The sequence below is a fragment of the Brachyistius frenatus genome, unplaced genomic scaffold (assembly GCF_029030835.1).
Source record: "Brachyistius frenatus isolate BFR_SWC_R1_liver_20210118 unplaced genomic scaffold, ASM2903083v1 Contig_13, whole genome shotgun sequence".
Taxonomy (NCBI): domain Eukaryota; kingdom Metazoa; phylum Chordata; class Actinopteri; family Embiotocidae; genus Brachyistius; species Brachyistius frenatus.
Window position 1 is genome coordinate 3,669,870 of NW_027210612.1, and position 17,967 is coordinate 3,687,836.

At 44.4% G+C, this 17,967-nt stretch overlaps 1 protein-coding gene across 2 annotated transcripts in view; it reads left to right on the top strand.

Moving 5' to 3' along the window:
• adam12b (ADAM metallopeptidase domain 12b) overlaps positions 1-16,318 on the top strand; it is a 77,886-nt gene extending 61,568 nt beyond the window's left edge. Inside the window, exons 14-23 of one of the 2 annotated variants that reach the window (XM_069692821.1) lie at positions 406-601; positions 703-811; positions 1,395-1,593; positions 3,861-3,938; positions 5,926-6,034; positions 6,370-6,556; positions 7,843-7,951; positions 10,327-10,581; positions 15,379-15,542; positions 15,886-16,318. In XM_069692821.1, the coding sequence (XP_069548922.1) occupies positions 406-601; positions 703-811; positions 1,395-1,593; positions 3,861-3,938; positions 5,926-6,034; positions 6,370-6,556; positions 7,843-7,951; positions 10,327-10,581; positions 15,379-15,542; positions 15,886-15,961 (1,482 nt within the window). In that variant the 3' untranslated portion in view covers positions 15,962-16,318. The remainder of the gene's footprint in view (positions 1-405; positions 602-702; positions 812-1,394; positions 1,594-3,860; positions 3,939-5,925; positions 6,035-6,369; positions 6,557-7,842; positions 7,952-10,326; positions 10,582-15,378; positions 15,543-15,885) is intronic. The other variant, XM_069692822.1, reaches the window with a different exon arrangement.
• Positions 16,319-17,967: the final 1,649 nt, after the last annotated feature.

The following is a 17,967-nucleotide window of genomic DNA, read 5'->3' on the forward strand; positions in this document are numbered from 1 at the left end:
TTCGTATTAATGTAAAGGCCAGCGCAAGGTTAAGTATGTGGAGAGATGAAGTTTATAAAACACATTAATTAAGGCCTCATCTGTAATATCAGATGCAAAATCCATTACCGACGCTGTCAATAGACAACTGAAAATACTTTTCTTCCTTGGTATTACTTTGCATCACTTTAATACCGTTGATGACCCCGTGTCCACGGCTCCGGTCCAGACTGAAATAGTTCAACCACCACTTCATTGATTGCCATGCATTTCTCTGAAATCATTTATACTAATCCTGTTATGTTTGCATGAAGACATAACGGAACAAAATACAAAGCCCAAAAGGCATGAGCAGACAGATGATGTCAGCAGTGTTGCAAATTGTGTGTGTCTGAGAAAGGCTTACCGTACTGTATGCGCTTACAGCTCAAACCGGCTGGCACGCTGTGCCGAGAGTCCGGTAACTCATGTGACCTGCCAGAGTTCTGCACTGGTGCCAGCCCGCACTGTCCAGCCAACGTTTATCTGCATGATGGGCACGCCTGCCACAGTGTCGAAGGCTACTGTTACAACGGCATCTGCCAGAATCACGAGCAACAGTGCATCACCCTCTGGGGAGCAGGTAAATCTACGCACGAGCTTCACTTTAAATAAATAAATAAATTCCCCCGTTTAATTCTGATGATTGTATTTTCTGTTTTCCTTGTTTGTCTCTGTGTGCAGGAGCCAAGCCTGCCCCGGGGATCTGCTTCGAGAGAGTCAACTCTGCAGGGGATCCTTACGGGAACTGTGGGAAGGACTCCAAAGGCTCCTTTGCCAAATGCGATGCGAGGCAAGACTGCGCAGCTGCGCTTGATGTGCGAGAGGTGCACAAAAAGAAACTGTGCAAAACAGAACTAATTAGCTTTAAGTAGCGTCATTAGCAATCATCATTACGTTGTGGAATCTGACATGTGATCTTCAAACAAAAGTTTACACCGTTGAAAAACGTAATTTGAGAAAGATAGCGGCTAATTACGTTCTAAGAAAGCACATGCGAATCGTTCCGTGCTATTCTTGTCGGCTAATTGTTCTAAAGATCACTCTCCCTTTGGGTGAATTCAGTAATCAAGCTCTTTTGTTAATTGATGTGATTGCGTTAATGACCGGAGGACTGAAGCGAATGCAGCTCTCCTCAGCACTCTTTCATCTTTCTCGACAGCTACTTATATTTGTCTGTTATTTGACAGGCCAGAAGTTGGCTTCTTTAATTAAGAGCTGCAGCTACTATGTGTTTTTTAATGTTTGTCTCGCTCTCTGTGTGTGTGTGTGTGTGTGTGTGTGTGTGTGTGTGTGTGTGTGTGTGTGTGTGTGTGTGTGTGTGTGTGTGTGTGTGTGTGTGTGTGTGTGTGTGTGTGTGTGTGGTTTTTATACAGGGATGCAAAGTGTGGTAAAATTCAGTGTCAGGGTGGGGCCAACCGGCCAGTGATCGGAACCAATGCCGTGTCCATAGAAACCAACATCCCGCTGCAGGAAGGAGGGCGTATTCTGTGCCGAGGAACTCACGTTTACCTGGGCGATGACATGCCGGACCCCGGACTCGTTCTGGCGGGCACAAAGTGTGGCGACAGCATGGTGAGCGATCCGTGTATCGTGTTTGTTTCTCTAAACTCAATAAAAAAAAAAAAAAAATTGTTTTTTTTAAAAGGATTCAACGTTAGCTCTCGCTAACGCACGTTTAAATGTCATATTGGCCATAAATGCGTCGGCGTCTGTCATCCAGGGGACATCACCGTCGCTATTTTGTGACGGTTCACCATGTTATTGTTTGTGTTCTGTCGTTAGCCTTTTACCTTCCTTTTTATTGCCGTATAACCACGGGAGGATGCAGCGGCACTATTTGTCCTCTCTTAACATCTCAAAAGTCTTGACAACCGTGTGAACCTGCCGTCGTATTTCTTTGAACACGGAGAGGTTGCCCTTCCTAAAGAAAATGGCTAATGAAGTTAACTCCTGAGTGAGCGCAGTCATCCATTTGCACACTTCATTTTATTAGTTGTACCTCTCAACTTTTCTTCTTTTATACGCTGCCCTCAAAACCTCTCTGACCACACCGGTGACATCAGCTTCTTGTTCTGCCAAGCAAGAGGCCTGGAGCTCTGGCCTGGAGCTCTGGCCTGGAGCTCTGGCCTCTGAGGTCGTCTCTCCAAGTGCCGTATAAAGGACAAGCTGGTTGTGAGAGCACAAGATATACTGTAAGGCTCATAGGGCAGAGTCAACTGCTTACTCCACTGCTCCATGTCAATAAATGAATAGGTAAACATTAAATTGTTTTTGAAGCAAATCTACAGGCGAGGCAAGTTTATTTGTACAGCACATTTCAACAACAAGCCAATTCAAAGTGCTTCACATAAAACCATTAAAAGCATCAAAACATAAGGCAAAAGAAAAGGACATTTAAAAACAGTTAAGAGTGCCAGTACAGACTTTTGACATTAGACATTCTCAACATAGAATTTCATTGCTGGGAAATGGCATCCTTTCCCTTTATTTGCGGCCTCCATAACTCTCCTAATGTTAACAGGTGAAATGTTGTTTAGGCGCACCTTCACCAAGGCGTTAATGCTAATACCCGCGGAATCTTCCAAGCGCCAACCATTTTCGTTCTCCATGACGGAAATGTATAAGAGTTCTGGACACGCAGGACATGAAACTTTCTCTCCATTTCCTGAAACGCTGACAATATTACACAAGTTTCAGCTCCTGGCCTGAAACTGGTGGCTCGAGTCTTTGTGGGTGAAATTTGTCTGAAGGCGTCACGGCCGGGTTATGATGGTGAATAACTAGTTTGTGTGGAGTAGTTGAAATATTCAAATATTACCCCCCCCCCCCCAAAAAAAAAAAAAAAAAAAAAAAAAAACGGAAACATTTACATTGTTGTGTTGGTTGTACGTCTCTTGGACTCAACCTTTTTACATTCTAATTTTGCGAAGGTGTTCGGGGCGGGTTTCCTCAGCTTTTTTGACCATCTTACAAGCAGGTAAGTATCGACCCAGGTGATTGGGTCTCCCATTCCTGCAGGTCCTCATAATCTTTCTCCAGTTACCTCAACAAACTCGCGCTCGGTGCTGAGCTGCTTTCGTGTCCCTTTGAGCTTTGTGTGCAAAATGGCCCCTCAGCCCATGTTAGTTCGTCTCCTGGTTACAGTGTCCAAGGTCACGAGTTAGCGCCTCGCATCGTCTGGAAATGTTGATGGCCTGAAGGTAGGTGTTTATCAGGGGCCTTTGTTCTTCTCAAAAAAGGGTTTGTACTTTCCACGCCAATCGGGGCATTAAGTTGGCAGCGCGTGGCCCGAACAGCAGTGGCAGTTTCAGGAAGAAGGGAGCTCAGATCTGCTTGCCTAAGGCAGGCCGAAATAAAAAAAAAACGGCCGGCAGCTGGCTTTTTCCAGTCCCGTGTTTTTGTTTGTTCTAAAATATGCACAGCGTTGTGTTCCTCGTGCGTCTTCTCCTCCCGCACTGCGTTTGAGGTTTGGGATTTGTGTGCTGCACTTACACCCGAAAGAGAAACCGTTCAATTTGATCTCCACCAAACATCCCTTTGCTGTATTTTTGAATTACAATTATTACTTTTTGAATACAACTTAGTACAAAGAAGATGCATGAAGCACATTGCAACTGCACGGTCTCCTATTTGCGTAAGAGATTAGCATCAGGCGTCAGCCATGTACGTGCCACTTTATGGTACAGACGCTAAACCTTGTGCACACACAAGACAGATCTTATCCAACTGCCGTGGAAGTGTAAACATTGATTCTTCTGTCTTGGTTTTTGTGTTCATTTTCAATCGCTCGACAGTTCTGCACCCCCTAAAGCGCTTAATCACGCGTTTCTCTTTTGTAGGTGTGCCTGAATCGGCAGTGCCAGAACATCAGTGTCTTTGGTGTGCATGAGTGCTCTGGGAAATGCAATGGACGTGGGGTGAGTGCAAAGTACCCATTAGCTCAGTATTTAGTGTTAAATTATGCACTGTAGCCTGTGAGGACTCTGTATTTATCAATTTAGTCACTTCAGGAGCATCTGAACTCTCAGGTAGCCGCCTTTATTCGACCCTGTGATTGCGAGCAACAGCAGAGCAACAGTGTATTTACAGTGTGCAGCCCGAGAGTTACGGCAGCTGCTCCTTTGCTGTACGATCAATCTTCATTGTCCCACCGAGGTTAAATCAATCCCGTTTAACAGCATCATTTAGGGTCTACTTAAAGTCTTGTCTATCATCTTTTGACTACACAGAGAGAGAAGACCCAGTGTAGCACAGCGGTGGGGAGGGAGGGGACCCCAGAGCTAATTCTGTTGCAGTATCAAAGTACCACTTTCTGCTCCGAGATAATCACCTTTCTCTCTCAGTATATCTTCTCAATAATTCAACAAAGGGGTGCTTTTATGTTTTATTTACTTTGTTTAGCTCTGTGAATCAAACATTCACCACAGGCTAGATGAGCTTCCAGTAAACCAGTGATCTTTGCTGTCAATTATCGCAACTTAAAGCGCAAACATGATGTGCAATGAGAAAGTTTTTCTTTTACGTTTTTTTTGTTGTTTTGTTTTTATCATCTCATAATTCATTAAACATCCCTGAAACAAACATGCCGGTCAATATAAATAACATTCTGATGCCTAATAGCAGACAACAACAAAAAAATACTCGCTGGCTGTTGTTTGGCTCACGGAAACAAAAAATAATCACATAACAGTTTTGCGAGAGAATTTGAGAGAAATGTTTTTCCATAAAGTGTCCAAACTTTATCTACATCTTCCAGTCTGCAGAAATATCTGCCAAAACAATTTGTCTGCCATTTTGTCAAACACCTCACGCAGTACGAGACCTGACTGGAGAAGAGGAAATTGTCTGAATTTACTGTTGGAGTTTGTTAGAATATCTTTTGCCTGCAAGTCAACTCATATTAACTTTATTCAGGGACACTGGTATCAGTTTTTGTTGCATTTTAAGTAGGTTCAGAGGATGTCTCTCTTTTTTTTTTCCATTCCAGATCATCTAAACGGTCAAAAAGTAAAATAGATCATCAGTAAAATTATATTTTCTGATGCAGCAATCAAATACAGGGATATTAAAAAAAAAAAAAAAAAAAAACGAGCATCGAGCCTGATCATTCTGTGCACATCAAATATGACATTCAGTGACTGATTGAGGTTCCATCTTATTACCATTTCTAATATACAAGATATCCTTAGACTGTATAAATTATTTATGGATTTTTCAAATGAGCGTACACCGGATATAATCTGTCTTTGCATCTTCAGCTCAACAGGATTTTAAAGAATTAAGAGCCTACTCACATTTTCCAGTTACATTTTTTTTTTTTTTTTGTAAATTGACATAAGATGTGATTCGGATGTAACCCTTTGCTTCTGAGAAAATGAACAGATTGCTTGCGTTTGAAGTGTTTCTTCGTGTTGTAGCGTTTCCCTTCGCGCGCACATAAAAACTCCCCCAAATCATTTCTCCCTCCGAGAGCCTTTTAACCCCGTCACCCAGCGCCAAGGAGTGTCCATGGCCCGGAGGCAGGGAAGGCACTTGACTGTGCGTCTGTGCTAAATGTAAATCCCCCCACAGCTGCACAACTCCCTCTGCACCTCCCTCTTCCTCGTCCTCCTCCTCGCTCCCTCCAACTGACAGCTGGACTGCGTTACCTCACCAGGGAATCCTCCTGGATCAAACTTCTGCTCTGGAAACCTGAGGCTTTACAGGACGGACTCTCCCATGCACATGTTTTATCTATTATAGGTCTCGCACACACATGCAGTCAGTGTCCTCTTATTTTGAAAGACTGAGTGAATGAGAGTGGTTTATTTGCTGATAGATCTGAGGGCGTTCGATGGCATTTGATGCAGACAACGAATTGCCAGTAATAGCGTCTGATATCCAGTCACACTGTCTTGTTTACAGGTGTGCAACAACAAGAAGAACTGCCACTGCGAAGCACACTGGGCCCCTCCATTCTGTGAGAAAGACGGCTTCGGTGGGAGCATTGACAGCGGCCCAATGAGACTGGCAGGTAGCGTGGACAACTTAATCTGTATCCTCACTCATGCAGACAAAGAGACAGCCACACTAACTCAGAAACAAGCGAGAGCACAAACCTCCGGCAGCTGCACCTTGTACATCTCTTTCTTGCGGAGTCAGGTCAGGATTGATGTTTGCTTTGGAGCAAGCGAAACTTTCCGAGAACAACACAACGCTCTTCTCACACAGTAAAGCATCAAAATGGTTCAGACTGTAGTTTTAAGACAGGAGTGAAGAGCAGGAATGGTCAGAGAAATGTGTACTGTGTTTGCTGACCGTGTGGCCTAGCTGTAACGGTCTCTGTCCTGTCATTGTTCTGTGCTGTAGATGTGCGTGTGTGTGTATTAATGTGCGTGTTGTCCTATATGGCATCAGCCGACAGTGTGCTCATTACTGTGGCAATCCTGGTTACCCTGGTCAGCCTGCTGGTAGCCACGGCAATCGTCTTTCTGAAGAGGAAGACTCTGCTGCGCCTCCTCTTCACCAGTAAGAAGAGCACACTGGAGAAACTCAGGTAACGTGTCTCCCCACGAACTCAAACGGAGAAAACAGCGAGCTTTGAGACGGCTGCAAACCAAAAATAAACTCGGGGAATTGGAGTTATCAGATTAACGTCACCGCTTCTTGTCCCAGCTCTCTTCTTTTCAAGTGAAATTAAGTCAATTTAATTCTGTAAATTATTGATATCAAATCTTTTGAAGTAACACCACAGTTTGGCCTCCGTTTTATTTTCTGCCAACACAAGTCAATACTTTTTATTGATTTTTAACTCGCTTGTACTAGTCTGTGTGTACATAACAATTCACAGTCGCAATATTTGTTTTCATGTAGAATACAGAGTTTCTGATTCTAGACAATTAACGAATTAGTAAAAACTTGGGGAAAAATGCATTTTGTTATTATGAGGACTAAATAACATACTTCTTTTTAGGAAAATGACAAAACACAAAATAAAGCTTTATCAATATATCCAGAACCTGTTTAAATTACAATTAAAACGACCTAAAACTACTACAGATAATTTGACCAAATAACCAGCGTTTACTGAAAGCTCGGGAACACAGAATGAAGTGGTTGTTGTGTTGAAAGGATTTCGTCCCACCGGTATTTCAAAGGTCAATGAAGAGCATTCACATTTTAAGTCTAGTCAATTATGTATTTAACCCGGAAGCTATTCATTTATTTTGTAGGACTGATGTTTCGCCAGGGAAAAGTATAAACAATTCTAATCATCTTTTTCATTAACCCTAAACATCATATTTACAGAGCTTCACAGGGATATTTGAGCTCAAAGTTTGGCCGTCCCACACGTGGACAAAAAAAAAATCAGCAGATTGAAGTATTTCTGTGCATAAAGACCCAATGAGCCAAAATCAAAGTTAGTGTTCAGAAAAAAACCCATCCTTGGATAATGTTTTTGAAGAGTTTAATGCCAAACAGTCTGAGCTGTGACTGTCTAAGCTCATCTGCTTCACCAGTACTGTGATGGTGGTGTTTGATCACATTTTATTGACAGTCGCCTGGAAACATAAACAAGAAACCTATTGACTCGGATGTTGCCAGAAAGTCTTTTTCTGAAGCTTTTAAGTTCTTGTTGATGAGTCCTATTTTAAGTACAGAAGGGAAAACGGGCCTGTCGAGATGAGAAACACCCCTAAAAAAAATTCAAATTTCTTATCTTCCATAACTTTTCCTAAAACCTACCAGAATATACCAGAAATTTAATGTCAATATAGCCGTCAAAACAAACTACAGATTGGACCTTGAGGTTTTTTTTTTTTTTTTTTATTGTGCTCATAGATCTGTGGAAGCCAGCAGGCCAACGAGCCCCATCAGGGCCGAGTCCATGTACAGACCCACACCGCAACGCAAGCCTCCGCCCAAACCCTCCGGGGCCAACATGTATAAAGTGAGTCACTCCACAAAGTGTCTGTTACAGTATCTGTCAAACATCTGGCTCCGTGTGTATAGTAGTGCATAGTGCACACTGTATGTTCATATGCGGCCATATATTTACCGTAAGTGAGTGTTTGCGTGCTCACTTCTGTCACGCGCCATTTCTTTTCTTTTCTTTTGTGATGACATTTTGTCGGCGCGCTTGACGAACCTGCAGCCGGGCCCCGGCGCCGAGTCGTCACGCTTCCCGGCTCGTTGATAAGGCGGGGTGACTGATTCAGCCTCGCTATATCTCGCTCTGGAACAAATATTAATTACAGTGTTATTGTTGACGGGATGCACTGAAACTCTAATTGAGAGATTACTCTATTTAAATGAGCCTCAGTGTGTTGGTGGTTAAAACCTTCCCCCCCCCCCCCTTTTAATATCTGTTTGTATAAAGATTTGGTTTTATTATGCGATGGGAGCAGAGTTGATTTATTCAGGCAGAAGAAGAAAATAGGTTTGGTTTGTTTGTTAGGAATGATAAGCACAGTGGGGGAGATTACCTGCCATTTGTTGTCTGTGTGACAAAATAACCTGCATGAGTGTGAGCCTGCGGATCTGACTCGTGTTTGCACTCGCCTCTTATCGGCAACAACTGTATGGAAAAGTTAGATCTAATATCATAATTGAGTGTAAAAAGTTCATCCAGTTTATCTGTAATAGTTGAGCGTCCACCGGAGCGACTGTTTGAAACGGCCCGTCCGCTCTCATTACTGGGACAGCTTCAGCCAGCCGACGTCCAGATGTCAGTCAGCATCACAGCAGCACTCTTTGAATAGCATTGTGTGAATTGTGTGTGTGTGTGTGTGTGTGTGTGTGCGTGCGTGTGTGTGTGTGTGTTGTCCAGCAGCCAAATCCTTTCTGGCCATTTTAGGTGTTATTGGTTTGTTCTGGAGCGGAGCAGGCGAACAGCTGGTCAGGACATGTGGTCAGACTTCTGGCTTTCACAATTTGCAGAACGTCATATCTCATAATGTTGTTTTCCACTTTTATGACCGACTCTGACATCAGCTTTTTCAAACTAATGAAAGTTTTATGACCTGAGGTTGAATTTTACTTTTGATGCCATCCGCTACACCTCAATATCTCATATCAGCGTTTCATCTATCGTTACACAAGATTAGCACTGCAAACTAATGACTGTTTTTAATGATCATTTAATGCGCAGAACATTTGTTTGATTAATCCAGAGGCCATTTGAGACCAAAGATTTGCGACAAGGTGATTTTGAAACTTGCAACTGCTTGCATGTCACCGGACCGCAACATTCAGGGACCTGCCAGTTTAGATTAAAGAAATAAAACCAGACGATGTAACATCTCCTCGGCAAAGACCCTTTGTCCGTTTTACCGTCTAGCTTTTCGGGCTTTTTCATATCTGGATTTAATTTGTAGCTTCTTAAGAAGTGAATGAGGACCGCAGCGCTTTGCGTTTTTAGCCGTGATGATACGCTGAAAACATGAGAGAGTTGAGAATTCGGAGCCGCCTGGGAGTGTTTTAATGTAGTTATTCAGGAAGCTTATGCAAATGTATGCCGCGAACTTGAGACGGGATACTGGCCACAAGAAGTGATCCTCTTTTTATTTCAATCAGCTGACGGCTTGTCACCGAGGTGACCGGCTGAGTTTGCTGCGAGCTAATTGGCTGTTGAAAGAGGCGCCGACGAGCTGAGTCTCGGGCAACACCGTCAGCTGGTTTTGAGTCGAGCGGACAAAGGGCCGTCTCAGTCCGCCGCAGCCGCCCTGCAATATTTTCAAATGGCTTCACGTCACGAATGTTTGATCTGAGCCGGGTTTGATAATCATTTAGTCTCCGAGGTTGTCAGAATGTAGTGAAACGTATTCATCACAAGTCCCCATCTTTTTTAATTCAATGTCTTTTTTTTGGTTTTTTTTTGTTGTTGTTGAATGGATTAAAAGACCTGATTGTCAACACGAACGGATGCACACGCGTCACACTTCTCTGTCTCAGCTGCTGTTGAAACAGTTGAAATGTTTGAAAAAAAAGTACGATTTTTCTGAAACATTTCCTATTTTGAATATTTTTTGAATATTGAATGAACGCTTAGAACCATTCGGGGATAAAAAAAAATAAATAAATAAACCCATTGGCGCAGATACGTGACCCGACGCAGTCGCGTCCAAACGCTTCAAAAATGCTGCTGGAATTTACAATCCTATGAAACCAAAGGAAACGCATTCCTCACATTTCAGAAGCTGCAACGAAGCCCCGTTTTTTTGTTGTTGTTTTTTTTAACACGTCACATTTAGGAAAAGCGCGGGCGCGAACTCTGGATTTTCTACTTTTCCTGGTCGGACAAATGATTTCTCGTCCTCTTTTCAGCCCGCTCTCCCGAGCTCTGCAGAGCCTCTCCTCCCTCCGCACAACTTCCACTCCCACAGCCTGCGCAGACTGCCCCTCTACCAGCCCCTGCACGTCAGCCACCCCACGCCGGCGTCTCTGAGCGCGGGCCAGCCCGCCCTGCCTCCTCCGCCCGCCCACCGCAGAGCCCTGCCCGCCCACACGTCCCTGTCGCCCCCCCGAGTGCCGCCTTTCCTCAGCCTGCCGCGCCAGCCGCCCTCGTGCAGAGTGGACCAGGTCAGTTTAAAAGAAATGTATACGTTTTTTTTGTTTTTTTTCCCTGAAAACACAAAACTCCGCAAGCGCATAACTTTGATCTCCACAACACAATAATTCATCAATTCTACAAAGTTGTGTTGCTTTTACCGTGACGTAAATTGTCTGCAATAGTTGAAAACGTGAATGTATTTTTTTTTTTTTTAGACCACAGCTTTAATGGACCGTCCATACGGCAGAGCCCATTAAATTCAACTTGTGTATATTTTACCGTACATTACTTCTGACTGTTTTCTAAACCACGCCGCACGTTCCTACATTGATTTTCCACGATATCAAAGCAGCCATCCGTTGGTTTTAACAGGGTGTTGAAATAACCTGCGGAGACTTCAGGCTTGTTTGAAATAGGTCAGTGAACATTCGGGTGTTTTATCTTTTTTTTTGTTGAAACTTACATTCTCAGCAGGTGACAATAGATCTTTGGCATTTAAGGGACGTCCTGACATCTTAAGAGTCGAGTCAGCTGCTGAAAGACAATCTTCCTCTGAAGATGAAGTTTGATTAGTATTTATGGGATTGAAAATGTTGAGAAATTTTCAGTTTTTCAAATCACTTTGAGCCCAACTCGTCTGTTGATTTTTTTTTTTTTTTTTTTTAATTGAGATTTAAAGCTCATGCTTGAACTTGGAAACAGTCGCTGACTTGAAATCTTAAAATTTGAACATCCACAGCTCCGATCACCGTCTTGTTACGGCAAACTTGAAAGATCCAGAGCCGTTATGAATATTGTGCTCATTTTTGTCAACTACTGTTTTCAAGGTCAAGATAACGATCATAAGGAAATCCAAAACATGAGTATTATAAAAAAAAAAAAAAAAAATTAAGTTTTTAAAAAGAGTCACAATTTCCTTGAACTCACAGACGAAGAGTTTTAAAATCACGCCGCATTAACACCTGACAGAAATATAACTCCCAACAATAACTAAAGCAGAGGAAACCCTCGCCGTGATGGATAATCTACGCCAAGCGCATTTAAAGTCTCACGACTTTCATCGTTGAAATTAACAGAAAGCAGTGGATTGGAAGGTAGAAATCGGTCTGAAGACCGAGGTGCTCTTTGCGAACGCTCTGCAGTAATGTAAAATATATGGAAATCGTAGTTAATGGCCTAAAACTTGTACGGCCACCTGAGCGGTCGTTTTTAAAGGTTGCGGCAAAGCGTCGCGCTCCGCGACTCGCCGCATTTCTGCGGCTGCAGTCGGTTCGGTTCGCTTGCCCACAACATCGGCGGTAAAATTCAATCCGTCTCCCTCCTTTGCGACCCGACTCCCGAGTAAGGCGACGCTTTCTGCTGAACCAGCGCTGCCGGACGCGCGGAGATAGTAAATCCATCTTGTCTGCTGCGCTGGCGGATCCGAATCTCTCGATCCGTTCCCCTACCGGCGCAGCGAGGAGGGCTGCGCTGGACGTCGGCGGGGGTGCGACGGGAAAACGGCAGACGTGTGCTGCTATTAAAAAAAAAAAAAAAAAAAAAAAAAAAAAAAAAGAAGTTGAGTAAGACATTAGGTTTGTGATATGACACTGCCGGAGAAAGAACATAACACGATCCCAGATGTGGAGCCGGAGAAAGAATGACTCTGAGGTAAGCGTGTCGAGATCCAGTTTACCTCAGAGGTCAATCGCTCAGATTAACAGCAGCAGCAGCAGCAGCGGAGGAAATTAAACAAACACGTCTGCCCAAGTTGATTTATAAAGAATAATTGTTTTTTTTTTTTTTTTTATGTCTTTTTTTTTTTTTTTCATATATGTTGTGGCTGGCTTGTTATATGCAGTGGAAACTAGTGGCTCCAACATTTTTGGCTTGTGATCCCTTGCAAAAAAAAAAAAAATATTAAAAGAAGCTGTATCTTGTTAAGTCCGTAGACTGAATTATAAAATAATAGACGTCGTCCGAGTGAGGTCACCCAGAGGTTCCCTGAAAAGAGGTTTTTAGAGCTCCAACCTTCGCCGTCATCACAGTGCCTGACTCCCGGCTAATCCCCCCCCCCCAAAAAAAAAAAAAAAAAAAAAATAGGCACAGAGGTGGTGTTTGGATGTGAGGTGAGGCGGCCAAATGAAACCTTTGACGCTTATTAAAACCTGCAGGCAGTCACCCAAATGCGGCGGCACCCACCTGCCCCGCCCCCCCCCATTCTTAATTATGAATAACTTAACGCTTCATTACAATCGAAACAGCTGTGTTACATACAAATTCACAACTGTGCAGCTGTCATGAAGTGTAAAATCGGTTACAAGACACCAAAACCACCAAAACCACCACCACCAAGATGTCTTTGACTTGGGAACAGTTCCGCAGAAGAGACATTTCCCCTCTAAACATTTCAGATTCTTCCATTTTAGGAAGTATTTGTGGCCCTAAACAAAAAAACAACAACAAAAAAAGCAAAGATCTTAGAAAAGGCCTCAAAGTTTTGTTGCAGACGTCATTTTACTGCCATTAATCCGATTCATCTCGCGACCCGCCGCCTCAACTTCCTGAACGGTACGTGGAGTCGTTAGAAGTAACTCCACTTTTTTGGGGGGGGGGGGATCATCGGCGACAAGGAGGCTGTGAGGGCGTTTCCACGGGAATGAGGTCCATTGTGTATTTATTAGAACGGATATAAGGCCGTACGGGAGCCGAGACTTTTCGCCAACAGGCCCGTTTTGTTATTATTTGGCGGGGGAAAATACACACCGGGTACCCGTCGAGCGGAACGACTTCGGAGCCCCCGCCGTTGTTCGCTGTAAAAGCAAGACCGCGGCATCCGCACCGCCGATGCAGCGGTGGAGGTGGGTCGGGAGGGGGAGGGAAGGAGCGGTGAGGAGGGGGGGGGGGAATCAGGCCTTTTTCCAAAATGTCATCTTTTCAGAAAAATCGTTTTGTTTTTGGCGAGACGGCCGCGCATTTTTCTGTTCCTCCGGTGGCTTTTTTTTTTTTTTTTTTCTCTCGAAAGGTGCTCGTAAGCCCAGGGCTCATAGATCTTTTCTCAGGCCGCGGAGGACAGTGCAATCCTTCATTTTGAATTAAGGCATGCGAACACCAGCGAGACTCCGGTTACAGTGTACGTTTTCTGCCAGGAGCGGCATTAGGAATGCACATGGGTCCCGGATTATTCCGCCGGTTTGAGTGGATGCATCTGTCCACTTACATCTTCGCCCTTTTTTTTTTTTCCTCCTCCTCCTCCTCCTCCTCCTCCTCCTCCTCCTCCTTCCCCGTTCACTTCTGAAAAACAGCTCGATTTCCTAAATCTTTCTTGCAGGTCTTCACTTGACTCGCACGTGAAGGGGGGTGGTGGGGGGGGGGTGGGAGTGAGAGGGGAGGGGGGAGAGTGAGAGGGGGAGAGGGGGGAGTGCACTGACGGTAAAGATCGCAGCGGGTGGTACGGCGTGTGCGGCGTTTCGGTTAATATTCACACATGTTTCTCTTAATTGGCTCACAGGAATACGACACTGTGCGTGTGTGTGTGTGTGTGTGTGTGTGTGTGTGTGTGTGTGTGTGTGTGTGTGTGTGTGTGTGTGTGTGTGTGTGTGTGTGTGTGTGTGTGTGCGTGCGTGTTTTATTATCTCCCCCCCCAACCCACCCCACCCCTCCCCAAACTCTCTGCAGAAGTAAGAGCGGTATCCACGCGGGACCGTCCCGCAGAGCCCCCCCCCCCCGTCTCGATTAGAGCGTCGCAACTTCTTAACCTCTTCGGGGGAGCGTCTCTCGTTTCTAACCGGATTGCGAACGGCTTCGGGCTGTTATCTGCGGAATTCAGCACATTTTTGAAGTTTGTAAAAAAACAGTTTGTTTGTTTGTTTGTTTTTGTTTTTTGGGGGGATTTTTTTTTTCCTCCTCGCGGTGCATCTGACTAATAAATATTCTATGAAGTGAACAAAATGCTGCTTTTGTTGTCGGAACAGCTTCTCGCCGACTAAAAGTCATTTATAATGTACAAAAAAAAGTAGCAGAAAAGGTTGTTGTTGTTGTTTTTTACCGGTTCGTTTCGTCCGCTGCGATAATTAATAACGTATCTTTTGGGTTGGATCTGTCGCTTGGACAAAACAAGATTCTTTTCTTTTTTCTTCTTTTTTTTTTTTTTTTTTTAATCACGTAGATAACAGCAGATTATTCGGTAATGAAAAAAAAAGTCCGTCGTTGCAGACCCTAATTATCTGCTTTTCTAGCTTATTTCAACCTGCGTCGACTCACTGACGTGCGCTGCGTGGACACGGTGTGTGTGTGTGTGTGTGTGTGTGTGTGTGTGTGTGTGTGTGTGTGTGTGTGTGTGTGTGTGTGTGTGTGTGTGTGTGTGTGCGCGTGTGTGACGGTAGCCAGACAGCCGGTAGCAGATGTTTATCACCCCTTTGCCCACTCCCGTGTAGATTAGTAACACACGATGGCACCTCCATCCTGATAACCTTCTACACTCACGCGGCACCGCCACAGTGGTGGTGGTGGTGGTGGTGGTGGTGGTGGCCAGGAGGAGGAGGAAGAGGAGGAAGAGGAGGTTTTTGAGATTCATCTCATGTTAAGCTGGGAGAATTCAGAACAGATACTGATAACACACTGCCCTCTAGTGAAACGCGTCGGCTTTTATGTCCAGATAGTTCCTGCAAAACGAACCCCGTGGGTCAGGTTCATTCGGGTTTCGCACACGCACACGCACACACACACACACGCGTGTTTAGAGCGCTTCGTTGGGATTTTTAAAAAAAAATGAATGTCAGCAAAATATTCACCGACTGAATTTTCTCTCTCTCCCCCCCTCCCTCCCCACCTCCCCTCCTCTTCAGGACTTCGAGAAGCCGAGTCCGCCCCAGAAGCCGCTGCCCGCGGACCCGCTGGGGAGGAGCTCCCGGCCGGGTCGCGGTGCGGCCCGGGTGCCCGGGGCCGGACCGCTCCCCATCCCCACCCCCACCGCGCCCAGGCCCCTGCCCAGCATCCCTTTACCCAGCAGGTCGGTGCAGCGCGGCGGGAAGCCCGCGTCTTTCGAAGCCCTTTTCAGGACGTCTTCATCTCTCTGCTGAAGTTAAAACCCCGTTTGCCGACATGCTGTAACAGTAAAGCGTATTTCTGAATATTCATTCGAACGTCGGGAGCGCGGGTCAAAATATCGTTGTGGTAGCGTCGAGTTTTTTTTGTTTTTGTTTTGTTGTTTTTCTTTACGCACCACAGGGGGAGTTGTTTACTGCTCGGCTCGGCTCGCTTTTTTTTTTTTTTTGCCGATCGCCTTGAAAGCGAGTCGACATTGAAACTTCGGGCCGTCGCGCTGATTTCACGTTTCCTCTGCTGTGTTTCAGACCCGTGCCGCCGTTGCCCTACAGACCGCCAAAGACTCACAAGGATCGCCGAACTCTCGACGTCACGGACGAGTAGATCTCCGACCGGAAGGGGGGACGGGACGGGGGACGGAGGCTCGTCTTGATTTGCACTAATTGCCGGGACTCTCCCTTGAGACCTTTTTCGGACAGTTTGAAGGCGTCACGGAGTTTCTGGTGGAAAAAAACAACAGAAAAAAAGGAGGCTGACGTCACACCTCGGTGCTACGCCTCTAAAAAAGGTGCTTTGTTGTCCTCGCTCAGGTACCAATGAACTATTTATTGAACTATTTAACTTGGATGTTACCGGTCGGTGCGCGGAGCACTCTCATGCAGATGATTTCTCCCCCCCCCCCCTCCCTCTCCTCCTTCCCCCCCATGGAAAATTTCAGTAAAGAAGTAAACATGTTGTCATGTTGGGTAATTTTTGTTTTTTTTTGCATTCTTTAGGTGTTTTTTTTATACTTCTTTATTTTATTTTTTATTTTTTTTTATGAAATGCTGAAATATATGAATCTTTTTTTTTTTTTATATATATATATATATATATATATATATATATATAACCAGTGAATTTGCTTGAATAATAGAAGCGCAAAAAAAAGTAGAGTTTTTTTTGGGGGGGGGGTTTTAGACTTGGATGAGGATGAAGGGAAAACGGAGCTCAAGTCGACACGTGGCGAGTGCAGCTTGTGTCGGCAGATTCGACAGACTGATTGTGTTCCCGGTAAGAATTACGCCAACGCCGAATAATTCGACGTCCGTACGTTCCACGTTCCGCGTTCCGCGCTCACTTCGTCACTGGGGGGGCGCGAGCCAACTCGGATGACTTCGGCGCCGTGAGCTTTTCCAAGTTCCTCCTCGACCAACAAGATGTTTTTTTTGTTGTTGTTTTTTTAATGTATCTGTCCTGTCTGTTTTTTGTTGTTGTTGTTGTTTGTTTGTTTGTTTGTTTGTTTTTTGGTCTATCAGCTTTGACAACATTCCTTTTAGATTTGTTGTTGATGTTGTTTGTTTGTTTGTTTGGTTTATCGGCTTTGACAACATTCCTTTTAGATTTTTGTTGTTGTTGTTGTTGTTGTTTTGTTACGGCTTCGCTGTTTTCTGCGCGCCGAGATTATTCGCGCGTTCCCGGCGTCGTTTGTTCGGTTGAGAACTTGGCGTTGCACTTTGAGTTTGAGCACCTTTTTTTTTTTTTTTTTCTTGAAGCTGTCGCCGTCACACGAGGGGGACACTTTTTTTGTTTGTTTGTTTGTTTGTTTCCCTGCGTCAGTGTTCGCTTTGCAGAAATGCGTTTTTTTTTTTGTTTTTTGTTTGTTTTTTTGTATCCGCGGCGCATTCCAAACGCCAGCGCTCGTCTTTTTAACCGCTGCCGAAAGGATTGACGTCAGTAACCCCCCCCCCCCCCACACACACACACACACACACACACACACACACACGCACCTGCATTTGTGTTTGTGTACAAAAAGTGTCCGAGTAAGCGCTTCTCCCGCTGGAAATGATTTGTTCTTGCCGTGTCGATTAGCTGTTAAATGTTTATGCCGTTTGTTGTGATGTATTGTGCTCATTATATTTTAAGTGTTTAAAATCCATTGTAAAGTGTAAATATTTGGGGGAGGTTTTCTTCTGGGTTTTTTTTTTTTTTTTACAAGCTCAGTAATGTAAGAACCGCTTTGAGGCCGTGCCCCATTTTACGCTGCGTGGTGAAAACGTGATTTTCGGGGATTTTTACAGGCAAGATGCAACGGTGTCAAGACATCTCAACTAAAGAGATGAAATCGGAGCCAAATAAAAGAAATCCTTTACGACTGTTTACAATAAGTTGTTTTTGATTTTTTTTTTTTTTTTTTTTTAGGGGACGGGGGGGTTAAGCTGCCACCGAGACCAAAACAAAGCCAAGAAAAAGTCACCAACGAGGACTTAAATCGTTTGAATTTGTATCATAAATGCATGAAAGCTACTGATGACGTATAATACCTCTAAATCTGATTAATACTCATTAAACAGATTGAAGAGGTGTCAAAAAAAAAAAGACTAACGCTAAATAAAGTAAAATAGGGT